Here is a 22,602-nt window from a genome sequence, read left to right on the forward strand (position 1 = left end):
TGTGCTCCTTCGAGTCTATATTTTTGTATCCTTTGGGTAAATACCTAGTAGTGCAATTGCTGGATCGTAGGGTGCTTCTATTTATAACTCTTTGGGGAAACTCCATGCTGTTTTTCAGAGTGGCTGCACCAATTTGCATTCCCAAACAACTTAAGCCAGACAAATAGACAGCTAATAAATTGCTGGGGGAACCTGGCTGGCACAGTTGGTTGAGCGGCCAGCTCTTGATTTCCGTTCAGGTCATGATCTCAGGGTCCTAGGATCAAGATCTGCATCCAGCTCCGTGTTCAGTGGGGAGTCTGCTTGAAGATTCTTCCTCTCTTTCTCTCTCCCTCTGCCCCTCCCCCTAACTTGCACACTCTCTCTCTCTTAAATAAATAAATCTTAAAAAAAAAAATTGCCCAGAGTGGCATATTGCAAAGAATGGATGATGAGGTCTAGAGATGGGAGATGGAGATGTATGTGAAGTTATGTTGCAATGAAACCTACAGTAATTAAGGGCTTGCTCACAAAGAAGGGGTTTTAGCCTCTAACAGACAAATTAGAGAGGTTCAAAGTTATAAAACATGTTTTATAGCAAAAAGGCAATTCATTTTTTACTTGACCCATAACACAGGAACAATGGGTCAATCAATGAGACTTGGAGGCAGGACATTTGAGAGAATAAAAAGAAAGACTATTTTACATTCGGTGTATAACTTGTGGAGTTTACCACTGGCAGAATCATTGAGGAAAAGATTTTCATTGGAAATAATAGTGAAATCTAGTTAGTAACTTGCAAGTAAAATGTATGAATTCTAAATTTAGCCTATAAATAAAAAAATATACAATTCTACTTATTGAATATATATATATGGAGATATATATATACATATATATATGTATATATATATCTTCAACAAGTGCATTAGGGCACTTACAATAATATTATAAATATTCTAGGGTCTGAGGGAACACTGCTTTCTTAAAAGAGTGTATTCTGAGCAGGTGTCAACCTCAAACTCTATGCCCATGTGGATGCTTCCAGAAGCTGTGAGTTAAGCAGTACACCACTGATTTTTGGAGGCATGTTAGCTCCTTTAGGCCACCAGGATTCTATTAAGTGCTTTAGAAGAGGTAATCTAATCTACTGAATGGCCCGAAAGATCAAAAGCACCTCCAAGCACAAGCAACTCCTCCACTTCTCAACAATAGGATCAGGGAACTGGGAATTTTATTTCACCTGCTGAGGAAAGGAGGGTGAAAGTGCTGGTCACAGGGCAGGCAATTATCTCTTTGCTATGCGTTAAGCAGCATTTTCGCCTAGCTGATAAATTATTTCCAGCTGTTGGCAACAATTTTCTCCTCATCATGGCAGGAGCAAGAGACCCTGGCAAATGTTGAAGAGCAGTGCGAGTCGCTGATTAAATCCAAGATCCAGCTGGAGGCCAGAGTCAAGGTGCTGTCTGCGCGGGTGGAGGAAGAAGAGGAGATAAATTCCGAGCTGACTGCCAGGGGGCGGAAGCTCGAAGATGAATGTTCCGAGTTGAAGAAGGAAATCGATGACCTGGAAACAATATTGGTGAAGTCACAGAAGGAGAAGCGTGCTACAGAGCACAAGGTACTTTTTTGATAATGTTAGGGAGGCCTGGATGCCCGATCCCACCCCCCATCAGGTTCCGGCACCAGACTTGCTCGGCTCAAATGAATGAACAGGTGGCCTGAACTTTACAGCAGTCCGAGTAGGAACCAGCATAAAATAATGGGTCCAAAGCACTGTGCTGTCCTGATTCAAATTTCCGATTCAAATTTACAGAGCCCCATTTGATTTTCTAAATGAAACATCTTCACTTGTTTCAATCTTATTATACCTGAAATCTAATAGAAAGAGCCGAACAGTTTCATCGGGCCTCTGAGTATCCTTTTTTGGAAGGAGAGCAGTTTAAACTGATGAAGTTTACTGAAAGGTGATTTGGGAGGCGTCTGAACCCCCAGCTCTGTCATTAATTTGAAGTTCGACCTTGAAGATGTCATGTTAATTCCAGTTAAGGATTTTGACATTCCGTTCATTTCAGTTGAGGGTTTTAACTTGTGCCTCTGTGCACGGATTGAAACTAGCTGAGGTGTCTGATAAACAACTGTCTCTGGAATGACACTGTAATTTTGGCAGATGATTAAATAGCAACTCTTGTGCCATTGGTTCCCTTTCATACAAAGCATGGGGGCCTGATAGAGCCAGCTTCCATTTTTGCATATTTGAACAGCTGGAACTCTTCTTTCATTGCCACTCTCAGGATTTGAGACACAACAAGATTGCTACGTGCCCCGAGTACTCAGAAAACTACCTTTAGTGGAGTTCTTATTCTATGATAATATGATACTCTGAAAACTGGCCATCAAATGAGCTATCCTGATATCTGCTTAGCCAAAATACCCCATTCCCTAAGTCTGTGTGTGTGTGTGTGTGTGTAAGAAAAAGTGAATTTAGAGTTTTTAAAAGTATATCGGGAATGTAGCTAACTTTAGTTCTTTATGACACTGGCTACCTCTTGAGACTGTTCTAGAAAAGAGTCAAGATGGCCCTTAGTGTTAGGCTCATCCTCTCAGTGGAAACTCTCATGCTACTGTCACTGTCGTCTTCCCACAGGTCAAGAACCTCACTGAGGAAGTGGAGTCTCTAAATGAGGATATCAGCAAACTTAACAGAGCGGCCAACGTCATGCAGGAGGCCCACCAGCAGACACTGGACGACCTGCTCAGAGAGGAAGAGAAAGTCAGCAGCCTGAGCAAAGCCAAGTTGAAATTGGAACAGCAAGTAGATGAGGTGGGTAGTGTTGTGTCTTGCTAGTTAGCCGTCTACATGTATGCAAACCTCTGCTTTTTACTTAATTTATCTTGACAGTTTGGGGAAAACTTAGTAGCATGGCTTGTATCTTTAATATTTAGAAACAGAGGTTTATTTGTTTCTTGATGTGCCCTAAACCACTACAGGATAACAGAAGCCCCAGCATGTAATCCGTCAGTTTTTAAATGCAACCTTCATACAACCCTGGGCAGTGGGAAAAGAACGTTGAGAGGAATTATAAAGAGTTATCCCTGTAAGTGATGACTTGTCCCCATAGCTCCTGCAGAACCTGGTGTTTTGCCTGACAGACATGCTGGTTCTGTACTTGACACTAGCCTTTAAAGATTAGTTTAAAGGCCCTGTTGTGTCTCCAGTGGTGCGCTGAGGTTTATTTATAATTGGAAGATATGTAAATCACAAGCTGTGTTCGACCTGTGCTTTGGGAAAATACTTGTAAGATTTTAAAGATGGTGTCCCTGTTCTGCCTCCAAACACCCTCTGAAATAAAGATGTTTCAAACCACCCTTCATGGTACCTTCACCATTCTTCCTTCCCCTCTCCAGCTGGCAGAACCGAAGCATTCACTCTCTTATTAGTTCCAAAAGCTTAGCCTTTATAAAATTGCTAAAAAGGGTGGTCTGGCTTTTTTATTTGAATTATTTGCTGCTTTTTCCTCACGCTTTTCTATCAGTTTCCTCTATTACCTGTTAGTTGTCTCAATTCTCTTCCTATTTCCACTGGTTGTGTGTCTCACAAAGCCTCAATATGAGGATTTACTGTGCTCCCTCCCTCTCCCTCTTCTCTCTCTCTCTCTGTCTCTCTCTCTCTCACACACACACACACACACACACACACACGCATACACACACACTCACATGTTTTCTCCAGGAGTTCATCTACTTTCAGGTTTTTACATACTCCTTCCAGAAATTCTCCCTCCTCCTCCTGTTTGAATTTCATTTATTTTGCTGGTTACAGGAAATAGCTTCTATTGCTGAAAAGCAAACATTTCAATATATCCGTGAACAAATAGCCATATTGTAGCTGTTATCTAGCTTCCTGCTACACCAGCCTCAATGTTGTTGACAGGGCCAATCCAGACAAAACTGGAATGTTCTGACCATCCCGGTGGGGAAGCAGAATCTGACATAATGTTATGGGCTAGAAGAGGGTACCAAGGGGGTGAAGGAGATATGGAAGTCATGCCACGTGCGATGTGTATGAAAGGGTCTGTGATACTGAGTTGGGAGACCCAGAACAGAGGCCTCATATTCAGAGATGATTATGTGGAGACAGATTTGCTTGGTGTTGCTCCAGGGAGCTGAGCTTAGACTCATGGGAAGAATTTACAGAGAATATTTTGGCTTCTTATGAAGAAGCACTCCTGAGTAAATGGAGTCATCCACCCATGAAATGAGCTGCCGTGTGAAGAAGTGGGCTTCCCGTCAGTGACCAACAATCAAATAAGGGCTCCCTGGCTGTTTATTACTGGCTCCTTCCTTAGGATAGAGCTCATATTCCTTAATCTCCAAAGTTGTCTTTCATCACTGTAACTTCTAGATTTTTGTTGTCTTACCGATGCATGCAGTATTTATTTTAAAATATCTACACACCAGACATCATTTACATAGTCTGTGCTTGTATTTTTCTTTCTTTTCCCACAAGGTAAGTGTTCATGAACACATCTAGAAAAGTGTAAACTTTACCAGCTTATTCAGCTAACTAATACCTCCTTTTGTCAGCTTGACGGTGCCCTTGAGCAGGAGAGGAAAGCAAGAATGACCTGTGAGAGGGAAAAGAGCAACCTGGAGGGCGATTTCAAGCTGCAGCGCGTGAGTATGGAGCACCTGGAGAGCGGCCGGCTGCAGCTGGCGGAGAGCCTGAGCAAGTAAGCCACCTTGCCGTTGACGCGACATTCCGGAAGACCTTCTACCGGGAGGAACAGCTCTCTCATGTCATTGATCCTCATGGCTCCAGGGCCAGATGTCCTAAGACCTGAAGGGGAAGACAACAAGCCTAGGAAATGATTTTTTTTTTTTTTTTTTTTGGTTAGCTGGACTTTATTATATGGTTGTAAAAAGGGAGTAAATGCATAATCTAGAAGAATATGAGAAGGTATCTGACGAGGAGGTGGGAAAGAAAGGTATAGGGCATATGAGATGGGAATTATTGAAATTTGAGGCTACAAGTCCAAAAATAAAAAGGGCTCAGTTCTTTCACGTCTTTTACTCATGATGAGACCAATGGCATAAAAAGTAAAAATTAAAAAATAAAAAATAAATAAAAAAACAAAAACCAATAAAAATTTTAAAAATCCTAATGTGAAGTTCAATACAGGCCTCTGATCACTTTAAGAAAGAGTTTGCCAGATATAACTTCATTGTTATTTTCTATCAAGTAATTTACCATAGAAGTATTAAATCTTAAAATTTAAAGCAAAATATAACAGTGAAAATTAGTGGAACTTTCAGCTCACATGAGCTCTGGGCAAGATGGGCCCTCAGTTTAGTTTCATTGCTCAGTGAAATGAACTTTCTCATCTTGTCTCTTGCTTAGACTAGACTTAATTCTAACTCATAGGGATTTTCAAGTTATTGGGAATAGATCAAATAAAAGGGGGAAGCAGTGAGGCCCAAGAGTGAGGTAAGGTCCGGGTAAAGCTGAGAGCACATCGATCTCTAGGGCCGTAGGGAAGAAGAGAAGAGAGTCAAGTGAGCAGCTGCGAGCTTCTGGTTTTCCTATCCGTGTGCGTGAGTTGCCACAATACGTGCTCATATGCAGGCTTGATTAATATTCGAAGAAGTTACTGAACTTGTTAGGTGTTTGGAAAAGAAGAAATAAGTAGGGCCACCTGGGTGGCACAGCGGTTAAGCGTCTGCCTTCAGCTCAGGGCGTGATCCCGGCGTTATGGGATCGAGCCCCACGTCGGGCTCCTCCACTATGAGCCTGCTTCTTCCTCTCCCACTCCCCCTGTTTGTGTTCTCTCTCTAGCTGGCTGTCTCTATCTCTGTCAAATAAATAAATAAAATCTTTAAAAAACAAAAAAACAATCTTAAAAAAAAAAAGAAAAAAGAAGTAATCCTATAAATGTATGGAACGTTGAAACCATGATAGAGATCCCTGAGCATTCAATTTTAAGATGATGTTTCAGCTCAGCAAAGTGCAAAGGATGCCCCATGTCCTCGTGGGCCACAAGTCAGAGAGCTCTGGCATTTTAGAAATCCATGTTTTTAGAAAGGTACAACTTTAATTATTAAACTTCTTCTCTATATGTTGGCTAACTGAACATAATAATAAAAAAATAATTTTAAAAAACCCTTTTTCTCTGAATGGACCTGGGTACATATAAAAACTTAATACATGATAAAGATGGCATTTCAAATTAGTGTTGACTGGATAGAGTAGTTAATAAATGGTGCTGAGATCATTAGCTATTCATTTTCTGAGATGAAAGTTAAATTTCTACCTCTCACTATTGACATACACAAAATCCAGTTACATTAAAGAATCAAACTGCTAGAAGATGCAGCATTATTCACAATAGCTAACCTATAGAAGCAACCTAAATGCCCACGGATGGATAAATGGATAAAGAAAATGTGGTGTCTACATATAATGGAATATTATTCGGCCTTTAAAAAGATGGAAACCCTGCCGTATGTGACACCATAGATGAACCTGGAGGATACTAGGCTAAGTGAAATAGGGAGCCCTAAAAGAACAAATACGTCATGATTCCATTTATATGAGGCATCTAAAATGGGCAAACTTGGAGAAACAGAGTAGAATGGTGAGGGCTAGGGGCCGGAGGGAGTGGAAAATAGGGATGTTATTTAGCAGGTGTAAAGTTTCAGTTATGCAAGATGACTGAGTTCTAGAAATCTGTACAACAATGTGCCTATAGTTCGCATTACTGTATTGTGGTAAGAGGGTAGATCTCATGTTAAATGTTCTTAACCACAATAAAAACAAAAATCAATGTTGAAAACAATATAGGTGATAAGTCTTAGGTAAGATGGCAGGTGAAGTTTTCTCGAATAAGTGACAAAGGCCAAAGACAGAATAAGAATATTTTGATACATCTAATGATATCAAATATTTAAACATTTATGTGGCAAAACCCAACACAAAATCAGAACAAGTTATATAAGATGGGAGAAATATTTGCAGCAGCAATCAGAAAATAATTAAGACTACTGAAAGGAACTCTATATTTCAATAGTTATATGAACAGCCTGGCAGACAAATGATTAAAGGGTACCACCAGGCAGTTTATTTGGTTTATTGGCCATTTTTGAATCCTCGTAGTTGACAAGATGTTGCCTCACTGTTAAACAAGGACATTAAAAGGAAAGACATTCTAATTTCTCTCTGACGAGGAAAAATTGAGAAATATGCTAATATTAAGTATAAATGTAGAGGAATAATCTCATACTGCTGTTGGAGGTCAAAGGGCAGGGTTATATATTTTTAAGCACAAACTTATACTTGACCCAGCGATTCCCTGTTCTGTATCCACTCGAAGGAAACATTCACGTGTGCACAAGGGGGCATGGATGAGAACAGTGTTATTTACAAAAGGAAAACATTGGGGAAAACTAAAGGGCTTATTAATAGGAAAATGGTAAATTACAGCATGTCTAAATCATGGAATAGTGTATCACAGTTAATTTTTAAGTGAAGTAATTTATGTGTGGGCCAACATGGAAAAACCACCAATGTGTTATTAGGTTAAAAATAAGTTATGGAACTATAAATACAAACATATACCATATTATACCTTTCACAGTAAAGAAAATGAAACTATTTCTACTGATATATAAACACAAACGTATGTCAATACTTAGAAAAACTGTCTGGAAGGATTCACACCAAATTGATAATGGTGTTTATCTCTAGGGAAGGAACAAAGATTGGGTGTGATAGCCAAGGAGATTTCAGATATAGATATAATAGTTGAATTTTTACAATGAGAATGAGTTCATGTGTCATTGCTATAATTTTAAAAATATTTAAGCCAAATGTTACCACTCTAAACAATTCCATTTGATGCATTTTTCCCTAACAGGAAAGAACTAGAAATGAATCAGATGAATTTAAAGGTGGAGAAGGAGAAAGGCCTGGTGGCTCAGCTTCAGAACATGGTTAAAGAGCTTCAGGTAATCATTTATCAAATACCTGTGTGTAGCTATATGTAGATTCCTGAATGATAATTGGTACTTCAGTAACAAATGCTTTGCCGGGGTATCCATACCCTTAGCCTACTACGGACAGAAGCAGAAAAGAGCAGTGGTTAAGAAAGTAAACTGTAGCATTCCCTCGGGAAAATTACTTTTTAAGCTTAGATTTTCTTACCATAATAAAAACATCAAGAATTTGTTCAATATTTGTGGTGAACCAAACATTGTGCTAAAATCCTAGGCATTTATTTTTTCAGTTATTAATCTTCCTGACAACCTTTGAGCTAATATTATTAAATGCAACAGTACATTTAAGTGGTAAGCATAGAGCCTGATCCATGGTAAGCATTCAGTGTTAGCAATTTAATTTTTTATAATGATTAGTCTTTGTGATTAGAAGGCAATTCTGTTTCTGTGCTGAAATTTTGTTTTGTATCTACTTGTAGTTTCAAAACATTATTTAATAATGGAAAACTATTTATAAGTTTTAGACCGTGTAGCTGTTTTATACTATTTGACCATGTTATAGAGTAATATAAGTATGGATGGATACATACATATACATACACACAGACACACACAGACACACACTCACACACACACATATATAACTCCTTACACATGCTGTATGCATATACATCTGTATGATAGACGTATTTCCTTTGGAGCTAAATGTTTATCTCAATAATGTAGCCATTACTCAAAATAATTTTGAGCCTCTTTCTGATAATTATTTTCTGAGACATTTTGAACCAAATAAAAAAGCCAGTCTCACTGATTTATAGTCATGATTTCAAACACAATATTAATCTCTAAGCGATTATCTATCATATTCACCGGGCTTGTCTACAAATGATACTTGACTTTATCCAAAATAAGAAGACTCAGAAGTTTCAATTTATCCAAAAGACAAACTCTCTTCCCTTGATGATTTAAAAAAAAAAAAGCTCTGAAGATTATTTCTGAGGAAATGTTTCAGAAACATTTGGTTTAATGGTAGTATTGTTTGGGAAAAATTTATTGGATCCCAAAATAACTCACTGGAAGGGGATCATGGTAACTTGGGTGTGGAATAAATTTTTTAGCGCCTTTTCTGTCATAACTCATCTACAGATCTGGTAGCCTGCATATTGGCATGATCTAGAAATCAGCATTCTCTAGCCATTGTACTCTCATTTAAAGGAAAGGAAAACACACTCTAAAATAGATTCCATCCTTTTTCACCCCTATCCTAACCTATGCCTAATTATTAAAGGCTATGTTAATGAACATCAGTGGCTTCCCTGGACTATAATGATGCTATCAAAATTTGTAGAGCTATTTGCCCTTACACTAAAAGGGTTTTGGGCTCTGGGAGTTCTTATCACTGATTTCCTTTATCCAGCAATTCTTCCTCTAATGGTATCAGATTACTATTCATCATAGCAGTCCCCATTCCTCCACCAATTCTAATTTGTTACTTCGGATTTCCTGGTACTTGAAATCACCTGCAGACTAAGAAGCTAAGTAACCAAGTTTGTTGGAATTGTGTGTAAAATTACATTGATGCTGTTTCTTAAGAGTGAGTTGCTTGGACTCGGAGATATTAATTCTAGTCTTCAGATATTTGCCCAAGTTCCCAATAATTGAGATCGGTAAACTAATTCTAGAGGAGTGAGGTATTGTATATAAAATTCATCATGTTAGTTTTTATTAACTCTCTTTAAATTTTTTCTTGTTCTATGAAAAATGTTTCCTATTGCTTTGGAAAATGCTCTTAACTGTAGTTTCCCCTCCATGTATAGAATTTAATGAAGTTTCTCGTCAGCAAGGACTGGGAGATCTGGAGGAACTGCACGTTTGAATTCTGGTCTTTGTACTGATTTGGGGAAAATAATTTAATTTCTGTGTATTCTGTCTTCTTTATAAAATGGGAACCAAGGGTGTTATGTGACTTTTCTTAGCATTGAGAAATGTATAAAAAATACAGTGAGGCTCTTCAATATAAAATATGCTACAAGTGCTTTGTAAAAGTCAAAATTGTTTATTGCTGCAGATAGAGACACAGGCTTTAAAAAGGGAACTGGAAGTTGAAAGGACTACTCGAGCCAAGGTGGAGAGGGCGAGAGCTGACCTCACCCAAGAACTGGAAGACTTGAAGGAGGGGCTGGAGGAAGCAGGAGGCACCAGTTTGGCTCAGCTGGACATAACTAAGAAACAGGAAACAAAATTCCAGAAGCTTCGCCGAGACATGGAAGAGGCTACACTGCACTTCGAGGCAACTTCTGCCACTTTGAAGAAGAGACATGCAGACAGCCTGGCCGAGCTCCAGGGCCGGCTTGAAAATTTACAACAGGTCAAGCAGAAATTAGAAAAAGACAAGAGCGACTTGCAGCTAGAAGTGGATGACCTCCTGACCAATGTTGAGCAGATGACCAGAGCTAAGGTAAACATTCCTAAGTCCACCTTACAGACTTCGGAACATGAAAGTAGGTGGGGGAGGGGAAGAAAAATAAAAATAAAAGAGATTGATGACTTGAGGTGTTTGCTAATGGAGGCTACAGTTCTTTAGGTTGACTAGATCAGGCTTAATTTCAGTGGGCATTGTTAAGATCATGTGGCTATCACCTGAATGTAGCCTGACAGCAGCTTCTGGTTTTATTGGAGTTCCAGTCCATGTTTCTTGTGGGTCTTTCTGGTGATGACATGAATAAGTAGACTGGAAAGTGAAGCCACTAGTTATGTGAGTGGTGTGTCTCTCTTGAAGAATGGCTTTGAATTGGGAACACTCCTGGGGGGTGGCTCACACACTCTAGTGTTTGTCTCCATGAATGGTAGACACAAAGAGCTTTGCTAACAGGAGAGACCTCCCCCCCCCATCTTTTCTGGCATCTCTTTAACCAGCCAGCACTTAGAAGGAAGTTTCACCACATGCTCTTTCTTTGCTGAGCCCATTAATCCATATAGTACAAGCTTTCTGTCAAATGACTAGGATCAGATCACAGGTAATGGCCATCCTACCTTCTGGTGTTTGAGAGAAGGCTTATGTTAAGTTAAGCAGAATGAATACAGGCATACAATCTTTTACTGAGCTTTGCTTTATTGGGCTTCCCAGATATTGTGTTTTTTACAATGGAAGGCTTGTGGCAGCCCTAAATTGAGCAGATCTATTGGTGCCATTTATGTAACAGCATTTTCTCACTCCATGTCTCTGTGCCGCAGTGTGGTAATTCTCACAAAGTTTCAAACTTTTTCATTATGATTATACTTATTATGGTGATCTATGATCAGTGATCTTTGATGTTACTGTTGTAATTCTTTGGGGGCACCAGGAACCATGCCCCATATAAGAAGGCAGACTTAATAAATGTGTGTATTCTGACTGTTCCTCCAACTGGGCGTTCTCCTATCTCTCTCCCTCTCCTCTCTATTCCCTGAGACACAACAATATTGAAATTAGGCCAGTTAATAACCTTAAAATGCCTTCTAAGTGTTCAAGCGAAAGGAAGAGTTGTACATCTCTCACTTTAAATCAAAAGCTAAAAATGATTAAGCTTAGTGAGGAAGGCATGTTAGAAGCCAAGACAGGCTAAAAGCTAGCTAGGCCTCTTGTGCCAAATGGTTTGCCAACTTGTGAATACAAAGGAAAAAGTCTTGAAGGAAATTAGAAGTGCTACTCCAATGAGCACATGAATTATAAGCAAGTGAAACAGACTTATTGCTGATAATGGAGAAAGTTTGAGTGGTCTGGATAGGCAATCAAAACAGCTACAGCATTCCCTTAAGCTAAAACCTAATCCAGAGCAAGGGCCTAACTCTCCAATTCTGTGAAGGCCAAGAGAAGTGAGGAAGCTGTAGGACATGTTTGAAGCTAGCAGAGGTTTGTTCATGAAGTTTAAGGAAAGGATCTGTCTCTATAATATAAAAGTGCCAGGTGAAGCAACAGTTGCTGATGCAGAAATTGCAGCAAGTTTTCCAGAAGATCTAGCTTAGATAATTCATGGAGATGGCTACACTACACAAAGAAGCTCAATGTAGACAAACAGTCTTCTATTGGAAAAAGATGCCATCTAGAACTTTCATAGCTAGAGAGAAGAAGGCAATGCCTGGTTTCAAAGGACAGGTTAACTCTATTGTTAGGGGCTAAAGTTGAAGCTAATGCTCATTTGCCATTCTGAAAACCCTAGGACCCTTAAGAATTGTGCTAAGTCTACTTTGCCTGTACTATAGAAATGGAAAAACAAAACCTGAATGACAACACGTATTTGAAGCCCACAGTTGAGACCTACTGCTTGGAAAAGAAGATTCCTTTCAAAATACTACTACTCATTGACAATGCTCCTGGTCACTGAAGAGCTCTAATGACGATATACAATAAGATTCACATTGTCTTCATGCCTGCGAACACAACAGCCATTCTACAGCCCATGGTTCAAGGAGTCATTTTTGACTTTCAGATCTCATGATTTAAGAAATACATTTTTAAGTCTATAGCTGCCACAGATCCAACAGAATCACTGATGGATCTGGGCAAAGTAAATTGAAAATCTTTGGGAAAGTATTCACCATTCTAGATTAAGAACATTCATGATTCATAGGAAGAGGTGAAAATATCAACATTAACATGAGTTTTGAAGAAGTTGGTTCCAATCCTTCTGGATAACTTTGAGAGGTTCAAGACTCCACTAGAGGAAGTAACTGAAGATGTGGTGGAAATAGCAAGAGAACTAGAATTAGAAGTGGAGCCTGAAGATGAGACTGAATGGCTGAAATCTCATGATACAACTCTAACAGATAAGGAGTTGTTACTTACGGATGAGCAAAGTAAGTGGTTTCTTGAGACACAATCTACTCCTGGTGAAGATGCTGTGAGGACTGCTGAAGTGGCAACAATGTATTTAGAATATTACATAAAGTTAGTTAATAAAGCAGCAGCAGGTTTTGAAAGGATTGACTCCAATTTTGAAGGAAGCTCTGCTGTGGGTAAAATGCAACCTAACAGCATCACATGCTACACAGAAATCATTTATGAAAGGAAGAGTCAATTGATGCATCAAAACTCATTGTCTTTCTTTAAGAAATTTTCACAGCCATCCCAACCTTCAGCAACCACCACCCTGGTCAGTCAGCAGCCATCAACATTGAGCAATGTCCTCCACCAGCAAAAATATTATGACTCGCTGAAAGCTCAGATGATGGTTAGCATTTTTTTTAGCAATAAAGCATTTTAAATTATGGCATACACATTTTTTAGAGACAATGCCATTGCACAGTTAATAGACTACAGTATAGTATAACCCTAACTTTTATGAGCGCTGGGAAACCAAAAAATTCACTGACTGACTTTATTGTGATATTACCTTTATTGTATGGTCTGGCACTGAACATGCAATATCACCAAGGTATGCCTGTAGCCAGAGTCACATTCTCCTTGTGAGCAGAATTTGTAAAGTTATCTGGGAAAGAGACAAACCAATAATAAAGCTCAACTTGCATGGGCCATAGCCAGAAAAATGTGGTATTTCTTCAGAGAGACTGAGTGACTTCTCAAATATTTAGCATTAATTCCCTTTAAAAACCTCATTAAGTAGAAAGAAACACAACCACCTTGTTTTTCTTTCTCTCTCTCTCCACTATCCCTGCGACCCACCCCTAATTGTCTTAGAATGTAAATCTAGTAAGGATTTAAGTCCTCTCTCCTCTGTCTCTTCTGTGTTCTGCCGTTTATGTGGACTCGTCTTTCTTTCGGCGATGAAAGCATTCTTTCTCCATCCCCAGTAGGCTTCATTTGCTTTCCTCAGCCCAAATGAGGCTCTAGAATCCTTACTCTTTATAATCTACTGTGCCTCTTGTTTATCCTCAGGAATTCTTCTGTTTCTGCACATCTTAGTAGGAAGTCATAGTCATAAAACTGTTGATAGGTTCACCATAAATCCATACTAATTAGATATGAATTTCATACTTTCCAATTTCCTCTAGAATTTCATTGCTGCTCAGAAGTTCTTTATTCTTCTAATTCACTGTTTTATTTTAAACAAAATCCTCCCTTAGATTCTAACCCTGACTTTCTAAATCCTTTTCAATAAATGGTAAGACCTACCTGATAAGATCAAGACCATTCAGTATAACTTCTCTTTTCACCTTATATTTTTCTTATACTCATCTATTTCTTTCTTTCTTGTCCCAAAGAATAAAATATTTTTCCACATAACCATTATTCACCCACTGCAAAAACAAACCAAAATAAGAAAGACGTTTCCTCAGATACTAGGAGGAGGAAAGTAAAGTCTATCTATATCTGCGTCTGTCTCCTTGACCAAAGAGTATTGTTCCATTTATCTATTGCTGTATAACAAATCATCCCCAAACCTTGTAGCTTCAAACAGTAATTTATTATCATCTCTCTTGGTTCTGGGATTGACAGGCTTAGCTCAGATGGCAGTTGAGACTGGAGTCATCTGAAGGTTTATTCATTCTCGTGTCTGACTTCTGGGCTGGGACAGCTAACTAGAACGGCTGGGGGCTAGTTGGAAACCTCTCTTGCCATGTGGCTAGCAAGGTTTTCCTCACAGCACGGCAACCATGGGGGACTTGGACTTCTTACAAGGCAGTTTAGGGCGCAAGAGCAAGTACGACAAGAAACTAAGAAGCTGCAATAATTCTAGCGAGGCCGACTTAGTGTGCAGTAGAGTGATTCCGTTATAAGTCACAGGCTAGGGGTCTTTACAAAGGTGTGAATACCAGAGGGTGTTGGACATTGGGGAGGCCATCTTAGGAAGCTAGCTCCCACCAGCGGATATATATCTGCCTCACTACCTCCTCAATCCTGTAGCCTCTGCAGTGTCTTTTATTACCCCTGCTTTTCTTAAAAGTATTCTCTTAAGTTGTTCTTTCAAAGATCAGTAATGCCTCCTTTCCTCAAATTACTGTGTCTAAAAGCAAATTCATCACCTTCTTCTGAATCTGGTGTTTCTTGTGGACATTTCTGTTGCTGGCACCGTTTCTTCCCATCACCCACGCTCTAAGCCTGTAATTATTTGTTCCCTCTCTCGTTCTTTGCTTTCCAATCAGTTCTTACAGCAGGTCAATTCTTCACTGTCTTACAGTTTTCCATTCTATTCCCACATGCAGGAAGGACTTTCATTACCTTTTAACTGGACTAGTAACGTAGTTTCCTAAATTATCCTTTTTGCTTCTAGTGTTTCTTCTTCTTTTTAAAATCTATCCTATATAGTATCTGTAAGAATATCTCTGGACATGGCTTTATAGAATCATGTCCCTGCTTAACAGTGAACTCCAAACTGCTGCTTTTCAAGGTACCCTATGGCCGTGATCCGACTCAACCTACCCTGCCAGTTTTAGATTCCATTACTTTGCTTCATGGACCTGCTATTTCAGCCAAGCTAGAAGGTTTGCCCTCCACCAAGTGTCCTTTTTCCACCAATATGCCTTTTCCAAACTAAGCCCTCTCCCTGGAATGCTCCAGTTCAACTTTCCATATTAAAACTTTATCTGTTTCAGAATCACGGTAGCACTTTTGGGATCCCTCTTGTACTACTGCATTATATAGTCTTTTAACTTTGCTTAAATAGAAAGCATCTCTAAGGCAGAAACTAGGTCTTATTTTACTCAGACTCACTACGTGATATGCATAACCTGTATACACAAGTACTAGCATTAACTTTTACATATGCCTCTTGGGAATTCTGTGGCCCATACGTTCAGTGACTATCCAAGGTCATACAATTACGGTAGGGATGGGCCTCAACCCCCAATTTTGTTTATGTTGGTGGGTGGCCACATTCTCCTGCTGCCTTAAATATTTCTTGGTGAGATAAATTGATTCTGTTCACTCTCATAGGCATATACGTTATGCTGAAATTTCTCTTGAATTGTTTATTTCATCTTTTCCTGAATTATAATGCCAGAAATGCCAATACTCACTGGTACAGTGGGAACTGAAGCATTTTCAAAAAGTATATTATGCTGACAGAGAAGCCCAGGGAAATTTAGAAGTTATGGGCAATCTCACAATTATCTTGATTATTTTGAATTCCCATTGGTTCCTGCATCTCTGGGAGACAGCATTCTTAGGCAGCATTTTAAGAATCAGCTTTAAGATGAATGTACATTATTCCATTAACCTCTTCTTTCCTGGTATGAAAATGTAGTGTCTATCCTTTATGCTTAAATTTGAATTTGTACCATCATGTTACAACCCATTTGAATGATATGTCCCTGTGTAGGCTACCTTTAGATAAACAATTTCAATGTCTTTTGCAGATCCTGCTTATAAAAAATACATTGTAAATTGGAAACACTCTGCCAGTGGTTAACATTGCCCACGAAATACCTACCATATGAAGCTGTGCCTACGAGCAAGTGCGTTTTCTGTCTGCCCAGGTGGCTGCCTACTCTGCACACATACACAGCCCAGCTGGGCTTTACTACACAGGAGTCTCTTAAAAACTGGGGATTCTCTGGCTCCTTTGCTTGCCATTTCCACACACCATTGACTAAGTTGTCTTATAGAGCTCTGTGTTCTTTCACCCTCAGCAAGCAGGTGCAAAGCGTAGAATATTGAGGGCCATAAACAGAAGCGCCATTTCTCACACCTGGATGTGTTCTTCCTGTCCCAGTTAATGGGTCATTTATTATCGGAGACAACATAAAATAAAGATGGTTCACATAGTTATCATATTTTTATCCAGTTTCTTCCGGCACTCAGGATTCTCGACAGTATGAGTCAACTAGGATGTCAATGTCACATTCCCTTTGTCATTACTACTTTATATAGCAGATACTTAGGAATCTAGTATTTTACTGTTTCTTCCTTGCCTCTGCACAGGCCATTATCAGTGCAAATCCCAATTCCAACACTCTCCAGCTGTGTGAATTTGGACAAGGTGTTTAGCCTCTCTGACTCTATTTTCTCATTTATAAAACAGAGTCAATCTGGACTCTTAAGGGATATTTTGATGAAAAAAAAGAGTGTGCCAACTTTGTCAAATTCCTTTTAGGAGTGAGAGCAAACATTCAACGTTCGAAATATAGTTAGAGATCTCAGACTATCTAAAGACCGTTAGATTTATCACTACAATAGCTTTTTTTCTAGTAGCCAGTGGAGAAGGGATATTTGAGTGTGCCTGACATTTAACTTCAGGGCTCTAACCTATGTGATGCTGATGACATTGTATGAGAAGCTGGCCATCGAATCTCTGCCAACTGTAGGTGCACAATCACCAGCAAGCCTGGGTGTGCTGTAGAACATCTTCGAACTTGAACTCCATGACCTTCCTCTTCAGCCTCCAAAGGAGCATGCACACAATTTAGCTCTTCACTTGTTTGCTCATCAGTGGATAATATCTTGACCAAGTTAAAAGGGGTTGGAGATTAGAAGGAAAGCTAGAATATGACCTCTAGGTAAACTTTAGTGGGCATGTTGGCCAATCTCTCACTCAGGCAATAATTTGATTGTCTGAAACATTTATTAAGTACCTATTTTGTGTCAAGCACTGCACACTGCCATGGGGATACAAGAAGATGTAATCTGGTAGTTTTTCGTTGGGAGTTTAGAATAGTCACTAGTGTAAGCTTGAAGAGAATAATCTTCAACATAGAGTTGGCTCTAGCTGGAGGTCTCCAAGGTTTTTGCTGGTTCAGGGATTTTTCAGAGGACTAAACCTGGCATCTTTTAAATGTCTGGTCCTTCGCCATTGCTACATCACCACAAATTAGGTAAACATTCAGACTATTAGGCTTACTATCCGATTTCACATGCATCACCATTTTCTTGGAATGCCATTGGTGTGATCCCTTCTTTATTGTCTTAATTCTTCCTTTTCAGTAGCACTCATTGTAGAAACAAAGATCTCATGGGACTGTTCTACGGATTGAGATTTAATACATGCAAAGAGCAAAACAAACAGCTATCTATAGAACTATGGATCTATAGAACCACCAATGTAACTTCCGATCATATTAATAACAAGGATGCAAACTACAGCTAGATAACGGGGATACAACCATTTTATGTCTGGCAGCTCTTGGTCCTGTTTAAGAATCTTGAGTCTCAAAGTCACTAGCATTAGTTCCAGGGTCTGGCAGAAATCTGATGGGTAGATTGGTTACTTAAATCAGGTAGAAGTACAAAGGCCAAATGGCATATCCTTTCCACCAAGCACGAAAAACCCATTCTGAGAAATTGGAGTTTAGAATTAACTCAACAGGGTTGCCTCGAGCCTGCAGCCTTAGTGATCCAGAGGATGCAGATGCTTTCGCAGTTCAGATTTCCGTCATTAAGCCATTGCAGCTCGGATCTATCTACTTTCTTCTGTACTGCTTGGTCAGCCCTTTGGATTTCCTTCCTTCTTCCCCTGTTCCTTTCCTCCCCTCTGCATGTCCCCAACTGTTTATCGAGCTTCTCATATGTGCTTGACACTATTCTAGGCACTAAGGGGTTATCTGTGATCAAAGAGAATCTCTACTTTCATGAAACCTATTCTAGTGGGAGAGAAAGAGGGTTAAATATAATGTCAGGAAGTGATATGTACTTCATCAGTATTTGGCATGTTTCCTTCTTCAGAAGAGCAAAGAATTCTAGAGAGTGTCACAATACCCAGAGAGTTGGCTTTCTGCATGACACCTATAGCCTAAGAAGCTTGGACGCTTAAAGGCCCAGACCTTGACTTTACTGTGTTTGCTGAAATTAAAAGATACAGTTTCCCAAATGTTAGCTGTGGTCTTCAGAGCCGAAGAGAGCCCAGGGGTCCCAGGCACCACACCCCCTTTCTTATGCAGCTAATTCAGCATGGCCTCCATGAACCATATCCAGCCCTTCATTCTCAACTCATAGGCTAACTCCGAGAAGCTCTGTGGTCTGTATGAAGAGCGCTTGAAGGAAGCAAATGCAAAACTAGATGAAGTGACTCAGTTGGCAAATGAGCTGAACGCACAGAAGACAAAGCTACGGAGTGAGAATGGTAAGTAAATGGGCTGCTTTGGGTGTGAGTGAGCTTCAGTCCCAGCAGCCTGGTGGAGGGATGACTGAGATGATCACCCAGGCACTGAAATGGAGTGAGCGTTTAAAGATTCTAGGGGAGCAATGCAACCTCTGATTTAACCTTGTCCACAGATACACTCTTGTCTGGTGAGGGTTGCCTCGGTGCTGGTTTGGGAGGCTCTGCCCAGCTCTCCTTCAGGAAGGAGAAAAGCAATATGCAGTTGGATGAAGCATCTGTCAAGATCAAAGGATGGCAGGGGCTGTCCAAACAGCCTGTAAGACATGAATTTTTATAATGTCGACCTCATTGAAACAGGCATTTTTTTCTAATTTTCAATAATAAACCCATACTTTTTGTTTTACACTTAGTAAAACCCACAGTCTGCACAATGGCCTACAAAGGCCGTGTAATTGGGCCCCTCATTATCTCTCTGACCTCTTCTACTACTTTCCCCGTCTCTCATTCTGCTTTGTTTTAACACACCAGGCACACTCGCATCCTAGGGGCTTGCCCTAGCTTTTTCCTCTGCCTGGAATACTCTAATAATCATCCAGAGACTTGAAGATGAGGGTTAATCGAGCAGATATCTGGGGGATGTCAGTATAGGGCTTGGTGAGAAGGTGACATTTGACTGTTCTCAACCCATTTTCTCTCTGTGCTTCTTTGTTATAGTATTTAATACCTTCAAACAAACTACATACTTGACATGACAAATGTGCTTACTTGTCTGTCTCCATCTGCAAGAATGTAAGCTTTGTTTTATTCAGTGATGTGTGTCAATCATCTAGAGCAATGCCTGCCACTTATTGGTGCTGCACAAACATTTGATAAATAAAAAGTAGGAAAATGTCTCACGGTTTATTCTCTACTATCGGCTACTAATGATAGTTTTTTTGTGTGTTTTGTGGGGTTTTTTTCCCAATCTTTTACATTGTGGCAATTTATTTGGGTTTTTTCTTTTTCAATTTGTCGTAAGTTTTTTTTGTATCTTGCATATGTAGTTATTTATAATGGCTGCTTCTCCCTCAAGTAGAGGGACTATGGCTTACTTAACCTTCCCTTGTAGCTTAACTTGTTTCTCTATGAACAGCATGTGGCTAGATGTTTCTCTGTAATTAGAATTATTTTTAGGAATGTATTTCCAGAGACCAAATTCCTAGGTCAATGAAAATAAACAATACTCTTGATGCCCAGGCACACACTTTGAAAAGGGAATAAAGACCATTTGGACTGTATCGCATCCTTCTGCTAGTGGGCACCTGTTTCTAGATGCTAACTCTAGAATTAAAGCTAACTTAAAATGGGCTGGCAAAACTAACTATAACCCTAGAAACCCAGGAGAACGTGTTTTGGTTCTAGCAGGGACACTGAATAGGACTCTGATAGTGGGGGCACGGTGTATGACACTCGGCCTTGTCACAAAATCCCCAATTGGATCCCTGCCGTTTAGGGTGTAGTCTGTGGGCTCCACAGTCCAGTGACAAGACTGGAGAATACCCATATGTCGGGTCCTGAATGATGTGCTGTACAAATTGTTGTGATAGGCACTGCCTACCTCCCCCTAGTTATTGGCATTAATTTTCCACTCACTTTTTTGATGAGGAAATTAGTGGGTAAGTGAGTGAAGTGAAAGTGGGTGTGAGGTGATAATTCTGCTCAGGATGGAGGACCTTTTCTTCCTTCCTTTAATTCTTATTTTCACCTTTTGGCTTTGTGTGAATTCAAATTTAAGTATATACCTATCCAAACCTCCCCTCCCCTCACTGAGTCTATGTTCCAAATTTTTTGCTGCTTTTTTGCCACTACCACTAGTCTCATGCTGTCCCCTGTCAACATATCACACTCTGCTTTCAAAGCAAACCAGTGGTAAATGTGCTCAATTAAGCCATGTTAAGTGGGCGCTTGTTCTGTAAGATACGTGATATGTCAGTCTCAACCCCCTAGTGGATTGACATTTCTTCAGACTCCTTTTCAATATGATGTTGTCACCCAGAGATTTTCAGTTTGGTCCACAGAACACCGGTGACCATCAAGATCCTTGCAGGGGGCCTATGAGGTTAAAGTGATTGCTTTTTAAAGTTCTTTTGCCATTTATATTGACGCTGCAAAAGCAGTGACCATTAAAACTACCGGAGTCTCATCGTGCATCAGGACAGTGGCACCACACTATACTATTAATCATTATATTTCCTGATACGTACTCACAGTTCGAAAAAAAAAAGTTAAGAATGTCCTTAATGAAGCAGTGAAAATTAATTTTATTATATCTTGACCCCAAGTATATATCTTTTTAATATTCTCTCTGACAAAATAAGAAGTATGCATAAAGGACTTCTATATTTTTATGAAGTTTTTAAATTTTAATTCCAGTGTAGTTAACATAGTGTTATATTAGTTTCAGTTGTACAGAGTAGTGATTGAATGATTCCGTACATTTCTCAGTGCTCATCACAGTAAGTGCTCTTAATCCCCTTCACCTATTTCACTTATGCCAATAAATTAAACAACCTGGAAGAAATGGATGCCTTCCTGGAAACCTATAAACTACCAAGACTGAAACAGGAAGAAATTGATTATTTAAACAGACTGATTAATTAGGAAGAGATTGAAGCAGTGATCAAAAACCTCCCCCAAAACAAGAGTCCAGGGCCTCATGGATTCCCCAGGGAATTCTACCAAACATTCATAGAAGAAATAATACCTATTCTCCTGAAGCTGTTTCAAAAAATAGAAACAGAAGGAAAACTACCAAACTCATTCTATGAGGCCAGTATTACCTTGATCCCCAAACCAGGCAAAGACCCCATCAAAAAGGAGAACTACAGACCGATATCCCTGATGAATATGGATGCCAAAATTCTCAACAAGATCCTAGCTAATAAGATCCAACAGTACATTAAAAGCATTATTCATCAAGACCAAGTGGGATTCATCCCTGGGATGCAAGCATGGTTCAACATTCGCAAATCGATCAGTGTGATAGATCATATCAACAAAAAAAGAGTCAACCATATGTTCCTCTCAATTGATGCAGAAAAAGCATTTGACAAAATACAGTATCCTTTCCTGATTAAAACCCTTCAGAGTGTGGGGATAGAGGGTACATTCCGCAATTTCATAAAAACCATCTATGAAAAGCCTACAGTGAATATCATTCTCAATGGGGAAAAGCTGAAAGCCTTTCCCTTAAGATCAGGAACACGACAAGGATGCCCACTCTCGCCATTAGTATTCAACATAGTACTAGAAGTCCTTGCAACAGCAATCAGACAACAAAGAGGGATAAAATGTATTCAAATCGGCAAAGAAGAAGTCAAACTGTCTCTCTTCGCAGATGACATGATACTGTATATGGAAAACCCAAAAGACTCCATCCCCAAATTAGTAGAACTCATAGAGCAATTCAGTAATGTGGCGGGATACAAAATCAATGCTCAGAAATCAGTTGCATTTCTATACACAAACAATGAGACTGAAGAAAGAGAAATTAGGGAATCCATCCCATTTATAATAGCACCAAAAATCATACGTTACCTTGGAATTAACTTAACCAGAGATGTAAAGGATCTATATTCTAGAAACTACAAATCACTCTTGAAAGACATTGAAGAAGACA

General features: G+C 39.5%; 1 protein-coding gene across 1 annotated transcript in view; it reads left to right on the top strand.

Moving 5' to 3' along the window:
* Positions 1-22,602, top strand: part of MYH15 (myosin heavy chain 15) — a 152,541-nt gene that overhangs the window by 68,126 nt on the left and 61,813 nt on the right. Inside the window, exons 23-28 of the mRNA XM_026492845.4 lie at positions 1,358-1,600; positions 2,627-2,803; positions 4,567-4,712; positions 7,893-7,983; positions 10,040-10,429; positions 18,839-18,965. Coding sequence (XP_026348630.3) covers positions 1,358-1,600; positions 2,627-2,803; positions 4,567-4,712; positions 7,893-7,983; positions 10,040-10,429; positions 18,839-18,965 — 1,174 coding nt within the window. The remainder of the gene's footprint in view (positions 1-1,357; positions 1,601-2,626; positions 2,804-4,566; positions 4,713-7,892; positions 7,984-10,039; positions 10,430-18,838; positions 18,966-22,602) is intronic.

Source organism: Ursus arctos, unplaced genomic scaffold (genome assembly GCF_023065955.2).
Source record: "Ursus arctos isolate Adak ecotype North America unplaced genomic scaffold, UrsArc2.0 scaffold_4, whole genome shotgun sequence".
Taxonomy (NCBI): Eukaryota; Metazoa; Chordata; class Mammalia; order Carnivora; family Ursidae; genus Ursus; species Ursus arctos.